Source organism: Wolffia australiana, chromosome 14 (assembly GCF_029677425.1).
Source record: "Wolffia australiana isolate 7733 chromosome 14, ASM2967742v1".
NCBI classification, from domain to species: Eukaryota; Viridiplantae; Streptophyta; class Magnoliopsida; order Alismatales; family Araceae; genus Wolffia; species Wolffia australiana.
In genome coordinates this window covers 10,129,112-10,139,669 of record NC_135848.1, presented here as the reverse complement: position 1 = coordinate 10,139,669, position 10,558 = coordinate 10,129,112, and the positions used below count along the sequence as shown (strand labels likewise).

Below are 10,558 nucleotides of genomic sequence, written 5' to 3'. Positions count from 1 at the left end.
CCGAACGGCCTTAATTAAAAGAAAGGAAAAAATCAAAGGACTTAGTGGGCTGATAAGATTCACTCTGACAAATATACTAATCTAACTCATCTGGTCGGATTTTTGGTCAGCCATCTTAATCAGTCTACTTAGTTCGACTCAGCCAATTGAGACAATCGACATGACCAATCTGATCAACCCAGTCGACTCATTTGATCTTTGAATAAGATCTTCAACCATTTGAATTACTCAAACTTGCCTAAAACTTGGATCAATTAACCCAACTCAACTAATTTGGGTCACGAAAGTCCACATGGATCTATGAGAGAGAATCCACAACTTACAAAAATAAGGTTTTAACATTGACAAAAAAACAAAGAACGCAAATGTTGACTAAATTGATGAAAGGATATTAGAGTAGTCTGCTGAATGCGAAGAAGGATAATTCTCGGTTCACTTCCCTCTTTAAATATTGAAAAAGAGGATAGAATTCCATTGTTGACATTTTTATGAGTAAATGGCTATGATCATAAACTTTTTTACCATCCGACACGTGTTTCACAAAAGAAAACTTGTAATGATTGAAAATTTTATCTTTTGGTACCATGATCGAAATCAATTAACATTTTATGATTGGTCCGTCATTCAGTCACCGTCAATGATGACGGCAAGTTTGAATCATCCGTACCTGATTCCTGGAAGGACCCTTTGAAAAGACATCAGATTTATCATTTTTCTCTTCTTCTTGTATTCCGGGAAGGACCCTTTCATTAAAAACGATAACTATTTGGGCGACTGTTTGAATTCAATCTAGCAGGGATGCAGGCTGCATAAATAGCATTATTCACAAAATATGTAAAAAATTATACCATCTTCTGAAAGCAACCTGGCAATTATTTCTTACCTCATTGTCCGTCGATCATTTTCTCTATTCCATAGAAATTTGGATTACGCACCCTGCGTAAGTTCAAGTTTCACAGAATCGTCAACATTTGTTGCCTTCCCATTTCTTCAATAAGTTTGGGCCAGAAAAAAATGAACAGAACTAAGCAAAATTGCTGACTGCAAGTTCAAATCATCCATGAATGATTCCTTGAAGGACCCCTGAAAAAGACATCTGATTTGTCATTTTTCTCTTCTGATTTTGTCCTAACTGATCATAGCTTTGGAATTTGAGTCCACGAGTCAATCAAATTTTATTAAAAAACGATTTATATAGGGAGACTGTTTCAATTCAGTCTTCCGGGGTTGCAGGCCGCATAATTAACATTATCCACGGTATCTCCAAAATATTGGATAATCCTCTAAATGCGAGCTGGAACTTATTTGTTATCTCATCATCCGCCGACCATTCTCTCTTTCATAGAAATTTAGATATGCGGGCTGCCCAAGTTCACACTTTCACAGAAACGTCAACATTTGTTACCTTCCCAGTTGTTCAATAATTTTGGGCCAGTACAAATTCAATAGAACTCAGCAAATTAGCGGACATCGTAGTTCAAAAAATCATCAAATCCGACCCCTCTTCAAACACCCTCCTCCAGAAACTCATGCCGTCAACAACGTGAGAGACGTCGTCGTTCAGCAACTTCTCCCACTCTTCAAAGTCGTTCTCATCAAGCAGTAGCGTCTCACTATCTCCACTGCCGCCATTGCTGTCGTCGGACGAACATTCACGCGTCTCTAGCCGACATCTCTTCCGTTCGGAGCTCGTTGAACTCGGCTTGCTTCGCTTCTTCAGGCGCGCGTGCCACACGTTCTTGATCTCGTTGTCTGTTCTTCCCGGGAGCTTGGCGGCGATGGCGGACCACCTGCTGGAGAAGGCGGTCAGTGGGATATCTCTGAAATGAGAGGATATCGAGAGAGAGAGAGAGAGAGGGAGAGGGAGAGAGAGAGAGATAGGAAGAGAAAGAGAGAGAGTCAGGAAGAGAAAGAGAGAGTCAGGAAGTGAGAGAGAGAGAGGAAGAGAAAGAGAGAGAGTCAGGAAGTGAGAGAGAGAGAGAGAGGCAGAAAGTGAGAAAGAGAGAGAGGGAGAGAGAGAGAGAGAGGCAGAAAGGGAGAGAGGGAAAGAGAGGAAGCGAGAGAGAGAGACAGGAAGGGAGAGAGGGAGAGAGGGAAAGAGAGGAAGCGAGAGAGAGAGACAGGAAGGGAGAGAGGGAGAGAGGGAAAGAGAGGAAGCGAGAGAGAGAGACAGAAAGGGAGAGAGGGAGAGAGGGAAAGAGAGGAAGCGAGAGAGAGAGACAGAAAGGGAGAGAGGGAGAGAGGGAAAGAGAGAGAGAGAGAGAGAGAGTGGGCGTGGGAGAGAGAGAGAGAATGGAAGAGAGAGTGTGCATGGTTGAGAGAGAGAGAATGGAAGAGAGAGGGTGCATGGTTGAGAGAGAGAGAATGGAAGAGAGAGTGTGCATGGTTGAGAGAGAGAGAATGGAAGAGAGAGTGTGCATGGGTGAGAGAGAGAGAATGAGAGAGAATGGAAGAGAGAGTGTGCATGGGTGAGAGAGAGAGAACGAGAGAGAACGGAAGAGAGAGTGTGCATGGGAGAGAGAGAGAGTGTGCGTGGGAGAGAGAAAGAGAGAGAGAGAGAGAGAATGGAAGAGAGAGTGTGCGTGAGAGAGAGAGAGAATGGAAGAGAGAGTGTGCGTGAGAGAGAGAGAGAATGGAAGAGAGAGTGTGCGTGGAAGAGAGAAAGAGAGAAAGAGAGAGTGAGAGAGAGAGAAAGAGAGAGAGAGAGAGAAGTTTACCTGTTTCCGAGCTGCTGGTGCAAGGAGATGATCGTCTCTTCTTCTTCCTGGGTGAAGTTGCCTCTCCGTATGTCAGGTCGCAGGTAGTTTAACCATCGGAGTCTACAGCTTTTGCCGCACCTCGCTAACCCTGTGAGCGAAGTAAGAAACATGACGTTATTCACTGGGGAGAGAGGAGAGAAAAGAGAGAGAAAACCTTGACGGACGCATAGAACGAGGACAGAGAACTGTAAAACATTGATAGAAAGAGAGAGGGATAGAGAGAATGAGAGATACAAAACATCGACAGATAGAAATATTAGTAGACAGCGATAGAGAGAGAACCTTGACTGACAGAAAGATAAATAGAGAAGAGAATGAGAGAGAAAGAGAACCTTGGCAGGCAGAGAAAGATAGATGAAGAGAATGAGAGAGAGAGAACCTTGACAGGCAGAGAAAGATAGATGAAGAGAATGAGAGAGAAAAAGAACCTTGACAGGCAGAGAAAGATAGATGAAGAGAATGAGAGAGAAAAAGAACCTTGACAGGCAGAGAAAGATAGATGAAGAGAATGAGAGAGAAAGAGAATCTTGACAGGCAGAGAAAGACAGAGGGAGAGAATGAGAGAGAAAGAGAGCCTTGGCAGGTAGAGAAAGACAGAGGGAGAGAATGAGAGAGAAAGAGAGCCTTGGCAGGTAGAGAAAGATAGATGGAGAGAATGAGAGAGAAAAAGAACCTTGATAGACAGAAAGATAAATGGGGAGAGAAAAATATAGAGGGGGAGATGGGTAGATAAAGAATGACAGATAGAGAGAGAGAGAGAATGATAGAGAGATGGAGAGAGAGAATGAAAAAGAGAAGGAGAGAGAGAGAGAATGATAAAGAGATGGAGAGAGAGAGAATGACAAAGTTCAAGGGATGGAGAGAGAGAATGATCGACACAGAGAGAGAGAGAGATAGAGAATGACAGACAGCTGGAAAGATAGATAGATATATTGATGGAGAATGATAGAGAGATGGAGAGAGAGAGATTAAGAGAGAAAGATAGAGAGATGGAGAGAGAGAGATTAAGAGAGAAAGATAGAGAGATGGAGAGAGAGAGATTAAGAGAGAAAGATAGAGAGAGAGAGAGAGAGAGAGTAGGTATATCACCTGCAAGCCTCGGGAGAGCCCGCCAGTTCCGGTGCCCGTGCTTCTGAATGTGGGAGACGAGTATATCGTCCTCTTCCTTGGACCATTGCCCCTTCTTCAACCACGGATCCACGCAGCCACCAGCGCACGCCCTCTCCGCCATGACAAGGCCTTCAACACCAGGCTAACGCTGGCTCTCGTATCGCTGCCCTTCATCCATAAATACTCTTAGCAGCTACCAAGTCCTCGTTAACTTCCTTGAGGAAGCTTCCACGTTGGAAGCGCCAGCAAAGGAAAATTCAAAAGAGATTAAATCGATGGCTTCGGTCATTGTCTGCAAGATTAGACGATGAGAAAGCATCGCACTCCACAGAGAGAAAATTTGGGTCAACGACTGGTCCACATCCAGTCCTACGTTTTGTCTTTAATCCAAGATGCTGATTTACTAATTTTCCTCCGGCTACTGATGCATTTATGAGACTGGCCTTACGTGGAGAAGTAAGATTTGTCAGCCATGAGTTGTCTCACTAAACGGTCAAACAGTCCCGCCTAGGTGAGCTGACAGCAACATTTAAACCCGGATGATTTCACATGCTCTTCTCTATTTTCTCAGGCCATGCCCGTCCCGCTGAAATAGGAGCCGTATGAAGGCGTAAAAAAGATAAATATCTCTCAGAACATCAGTCAAGAGAGGACTGCTTCATAGTTCCCAAGTCAAAGTTCTAGACTCTAGTTATGAATAGTTTCATGTGATGGAATGTACCAGATATATTAGCTGACCATAGTGTTCCAACCAAGAGACAATTTAAATGCAGTTGAAGATATGCATGGACTTATGTGAGCCCAAGGGTACCCAAGTATTACAGATTATTGTAATTAGAACTGTAATCAAAGGCAGTTGTGAATATCTATAATAAGGTATGAATGATGTCTAGACCGCTGATATGCATGGACTTATGTGAGTCCAAGGGTACCCAGGTATTACAGATTATTGTAATTAGAACTGTTATTAAAGAAAGTTGTGAATATCTATAATACGGTATGAATGATAAATTCTAGACCACTGACTAAGAGTGCATACATAGATCGATGGTTTTGATGAATATTCAAAATTGTGCATTATTACAGAAAGACCTCAAAGAATGGTCAAATAGTAAGCAATCATGTCTGACCTAGGTCAATCTACGATGAAATGGATGTATGACCTTAATAGTCCACCACATCATCTATTCAAACGAGGATTCATTTGTTTAGCTGAACAGATCGACTTATTACTTAGTATCTTCATGTTTGTAATGATACTTCGTTATTTAGAGTAACCTCAATAGGGAAAAAAAGAATTTTCTCCCAAAATTTTAAGGATATAAAAAACAAATAACATCTCAGTAGATTAATCTTTAGTCACAAATCCATGCTCCTTTTAAAATTGAAATCACCTGTTCATTGACAATATGTACGGTTTTGTTCATACTGAGTAAGTTATTTAATAATTCATGTAAGGCAAAATTTTGAAATACATAATAACTATAGTTAATGACATTGTAGGAAATCTATTTTAATTTTTAAATAATTTTTTACGATTTTTAAGATTTTATTTCATGATTTATCGACTTTATTTATCCATTCATTTAAACTTTCAAAGCATATTTGCATGATGATTCCAGCATTTGTATCCTGTAGACATCTATGAATCAGTAAATATAACTAAACATGGTAAAAGTTAGTCAATAGTTGGGTAGATTGTTTTGGTTATTCAGCTTCAATTTATATTTTATTGAAGGATCGTCAACTAAATGATCATGAATCAATCTGAATCAAGAATGTCTTGGATCACACAATAAGATTTATCTTTTTAAATATCATCTCTCTCTCTCTCTCTCTTTAATTCTTATCCTCATTTATATTGGAAAAATATGCCGGGAGAATAAAGTCAAAGATGAAAAAAAATATCAAACTTGATTTAAAAAACAGCAACATATTGCTCCCATAATGGAGACCCCATGATAATTTAGAGAAGTCCAAATAAACATGAACGTTGACTGATAATACATCCTTCAATATAAATTTAAATTTCATATATATATGAACATATATATAGAGATAGATAGATAAGTATAGTATATGTCTATCTACGATAAAGAGATATAGTGTGTGGGCCTGAAAGAGAGAAAGATATAGTGTGTGTTTTTGTGTAAGAGAGAAAGAGATAGTGTGTGTGATTGAGAGAGATAGTTCATGTGTGAGAGAGAGAGGGGGAGAGGGAGAAGAAGAGATAACAGAAGCATCACCTGTTCAGCATTACGAATAATAAGAATACCAGATATCAGGTCACGTTGATGGAATGCGGCCACCTTATTACAGATCAGACAACTGATTTTGATGAGATGTCTGAACTATAATAAGAAATTGATTTCCTTGTCAGAATTTCATAAGAGATCAGGAGTAAGCTGAACATATGTTGACTCTTCTTTAAAGTCAGCTATATTACGATTGAAGTATAGTTTTAGAAAAATCAGTAAAGGCTAAGGAATCACATCCGGGTGAAAGGCCTTATTGAGGTAAATGAAACAAAGAATGATAAATGAAAAATGAAATGAAAAGTGCAAAGAAATACCTGATTAGAGCAAGGGGAGCTTAGCTACTGATCACCATAACTGCTTACAAGTCTTCAGGTGAACTACAAAGAAGCATTGCACATATTAAACATTCACATAAGAGAACATATTAGAGTTAGAGTGTTTTGTTTTGAAAGCGTTCTGCCCCAATGAGATACTTCAGTATCAGTTTATTTTGGTTTTCTTTTACAGGCCTTTTTTCTCCTATGAGATTACTAGGGATCTATATTTTCTACAATATTAAACATTGGCATAGCTTGCTTGTAGACCAGCTGAAACAAAGTGGCTGAATAAAACCATAACAAATTTGGCAATAACATTCTTAGTTGGACACATAAGAGAATTGAATCAAAATACATTTTCCTTTATCTAGGACCAGAGTCACATTATTCAATTGTCATGCATTGGCGCGAATGACACAGAACAACTTAATTTGTAGTCCTAGAATGCCAAAGCCCTTTTCTCCCTAAAAAATACTTCCTGAATTGTTGATCAATTGACATGATTTTGGTTGCATTGTATCATTCTATTTCACAATTTTGGAACAAGCACAAGAACATGATCTTGTGTGGTCCGAATTTTTTGTAATATAAGCAAAGTCTACAATTGGGCAAAAAAGAAAAAGTAAGGGAACATTCAAAACATATAGCCATAAACCTGGTCAACTGATCCAAACTATGGTGTGGATTTTTTGTGTTCTTTAGGAGAAATTTAATCTTGAAGAGGAAGTGCTCAAGAGAAATGCCAATAAAAATGGAAGTGCTCAGGAGTCAGAAGAATGGATGCTAGATTTTGTTGTTTGAACTGTTTAAATAAAAAAACCATATTTTAAAGTTTTATTACTTAAATGTTCAGCCAAAATTGTACACTCGCATCACACAAGGCATTGTGCGATGCGCAGTGCGAATTATTTAGTTATTCACTCTGTGGTCTGAAAAAGAAAACCACACTGCACATCACATTGATTTTACACTGGTCCCATGAAAGGATCTTCCATAATTCTAGTTCATAAAATTATTTTATAAAGGGTTATGATGTCATAAATTTCATAAAAATATCAAAAATATAAAAATCAGAATATAATTTTTAAAATTTTTAGATAAAACACATATGTTACCATTTTGATTCCATTTAAGTTATGGAATTCATGATAGTAGCATAATAATTTGTGTGTTATCAGTGACTTTTTAAATGTACTGTTAAAATTTGTAATATCCTGATATAACTAATTTTTGCTGGGATTCATTTATTTTTTGTTACACTGACTTCAAAAGGAAAAACTAATGCTCATGCTTAAAAGAGCATTTACTATATTCTTTGAATTTATAGTCACTACATAAATGTATGAAATAATTTTGTTCTGAGTATAAAGTCCATACGAATAAGTTAAAGGTTTTGATAAGTCCAAGACAGAAGAACATGCTCCTTTCTTTGGGTCAAGTGGCTTTCTATTGGGCTAATATAAGTAATAGATATTTAAGAATTGAAAATTTTATGAATAGAAGTATAGTCATATAATATATGAGAAATTTAACATAAATTGGAGGATATATTCTTGATGAATAAAATTTTAATCCATATTTGATGACGGCTAAGTATATCATCAGATTAAAACTAGTTGTGTAAAATTGCACTTATTAACTTATATGCATATCTTGATGATTCCAATTATTGTAATTATTGGAATTATGAAAGAGGGAGTAGATGTGATACAAGCTGAGAAACAAATTGATAAAGTAAGAGACGAGAAGAATGAGATTAATTGGAACAAGATATTGGGAAAAATTATTGATGATGTAAAAGTATAGATGTGTGAGTATTTAAAGATGGATCCAAATATACCTAGTTGTTATTTGTGTCTTGGAGCGCTATACTATTATTGATGATGATGATGCTTCAAAATGGAAATAAGTTTTTTTTAAAAAAAAGATTTATTACATCTATGTATTTTGATCAAAAGTATAAATATGAAAGAATAAACCCAAAAAAATAAATTAATTCTATATGGATTTGAGGATAAAATGCATTGAAATGGTAATTCAAGACTTTAGATATGCTTGTAGTCCACTGTTTACTGATTACTGAAGGAAAAATCCGATAGTATTTTCCTAATTTAAACGCACACTTGGATTTTAGACGCCTGTGATTTCCTAATTTAAACACTATACTATTGATGATGACGATGCTTCAAAATGGAAATAAGTTTTTTTTATAAAAAAGATTGATTACATCTATGTATTTTGATCAAAAGTATAAATATGAAAGAATAAACCCAAATATAGAAATTAATTCTATATGGATTTGAGGATAAAACTCATTGAAGTTGTAATTCAAAACTTTAGATATGCTTGTAGTCCACTATTTACTGATTACCGAAGGAAATATCCGATGGTATTTTCCTAATTTAAACGCACACTTGGATTTTAGGCACCTGTGATTTCCTAATTTAAACACTATACTATTGATGATGACGATGCTTCAAAATGGAAATAAGTTTTTTTATAAAAAAGATCGATTACATCTATGTATTTTGATCAAAAGTATAAATATGAAAGAATAAACCCAAATATAGAAATTAATTCTATATGGATTTGAGGATAAAACGCATTGAAATGGTAATTCAAGACTTTAGATATGCTTGTAGTCCACTGTTTACTGATTACCGAAGGAAAAATCCGATAGTATTTTCCTAATTTAAACGCACACTTGGATTTTAGGCGCCTGTGATTTCCTAGTTTAAGCACTATACTATTGATGATGACGATGCTTCAAAATGGAAATAAGTTTTTTTTATAAAAAAGATTGATTACATCTATGTATTTTGATCAAAAGTATAAATATGAAAGAATAAACCCAAATATAGAAATTAATTCTATATGGATTTGAGGATAAAACGCATTGAAATGGTAATTCAAGACTTTAGATATGCTTGTAGTCCACTGTTTACTGATTACCGAAGGAAATATCCGATGGTATTTTCCTAATTTAAACGCACACTTGGATTTTAGGCGCCTGTGATTTCCTAATTTAAGCACTATACTATTGATGATGACGATGCTTCAAAATGGAAATAAGTTTATTTTATAAAAAAGATTTATTACATCTATGTATGTTGATCAAAAGTATAAATATGAAAGAATAAACCCAAATATAGAAATTAATTCTATATGGATTTGAGGATAAAACGCATTGATATGGTAATTTAAGACTTTAGATATGCTTGTAGTCCACTGTTTACTGATTACCGAAGGAAATATCCGATGGTATTTTCCTAATTTAAGCGCACACTTGGATTTTAGGCGCCTGTGATTTCCTAATTTAAGCACTATACTATTGATGATGACGATGCTTCAAAATGGAAATAAGTTTATTTTATAAAAAAGATTTATTACATCTATCTATTTTGATCAAAAGTATAAATATGAAAGAATAAACCCAAATATAAAAATTAATTATATATATGTCTATAGTTCACTTTCTAATGATTTTCCAAGTATGTAGTCAGTGGTATTTACCTAATTCAAACTCACACATCAGATATGCCTGTAGTGCTTGGTCTCTTGTTAAAACTTTATGCTATGACATGCGTTGTACCAATTTTGAATATGTCATATTGGTTGATAAATTGAACCCATCGAATATGGGGATGGTACTTATTGAAGCCTGGATCAAAATTCTTTAGATCGTCATCATATATAGCTGAATTTAATCTATGCATGCCATATGGTGCTCTTAGTGTTCTTGCTTCACTTAATTGCTTGTCATACAATAACATTTTTTGATAATGTCCCTTAAAAGGTACATAAAAATTGAAAAAAAATTTAAATTCCACTTTGAGTTAAAACTCTCAAATAGTACATATTAAAAGCATAATTATGACATATAAACATATAACAAGTTATACAAGTTAATATTCATTTGACCAAGTTACTCATATTTAATGGTTTGGTTAGATATGATCACAATAAGTGTCCTTATGTAAAATTTGAAAAAAAAGGTTTAACAATTATATAAAAGCATTTTTAATCTTACTTTTTTAATATTCTAGAATTTTATTAGTAAAAGTAGTATAGCAATTGTTTAATTTGTGATGTTGATTTAGGATTATTTAGTATG

The 10,558-nt window shown here is 35.7% G+C and overlaps 1 protein-coding gene across 2 annotated transcripts; it reads right to left on the bottom strand.

The window, feature by feature from the left end:
* Nucleotides 1–1,385: 1,385 nt before the first annotated feature.
* LOC144712416 (transcription factor MYB30-like) lies at nucleotides 1,386–4,030 on the bottom strand. Of its 2 annotated transcripts, none has more exons than XM_078586670.1 (3): nucleotides 3,849–4,030; nucleotides 2,718–2,847; nucleotides 1,386–1,793 (listed from the first exon to the last, which is right to left on the bottom strand). In XM_078586670.1, exons 1-3 carry the CDS (start codon nucleotides 3,988–3,990, stop codon nucleotides 1,478–1,480), a joined length of 588 nt encoding a protein of 195 aa, XP_078442796.1. In that variant the 5' UTR covers nucleotides 3,991–4,030; the 3' UTR covers nucleotides 1,386–1,477. The 2 variants fall into 2 exon arrangements, with proteins under 2 accessions (XP_078442796.1, XP_078442797.1); XM_078586671.1 differs by having other exon boundaries at nucleotides 1,386–1,790; nucleotides 3,849–4,029.
* Nucleotides 4,031–10,558: the final 6,528 nt, after the last annotated feature.

Bases quoted from the DNA above. Each gene is read 5' to 3' on its own strand.
- LOC144712416 (XM_078586670.1), bottom strand. From the start codon at position 3,990: ATGGCGGAGAGGGCGTGCGCTGGTGGCTGCGTGGATCCGTGGTTGAAG. The intron at 2,848-3,848 runs GTGATATACCTA...CTTCGCTCACAG, and splicing joins GGCTCTCCCGAGGCTTGCAG to GGTTAGCGAGGTGCGGCAAA. The intron at 1,794-2,717 runs GTAAACTTCTCT...CGCCTTCTCCAG, and splicing joins CACCAGCAGCTCGGAAACAG to CAGGTGGTCCGCCATCGCCG.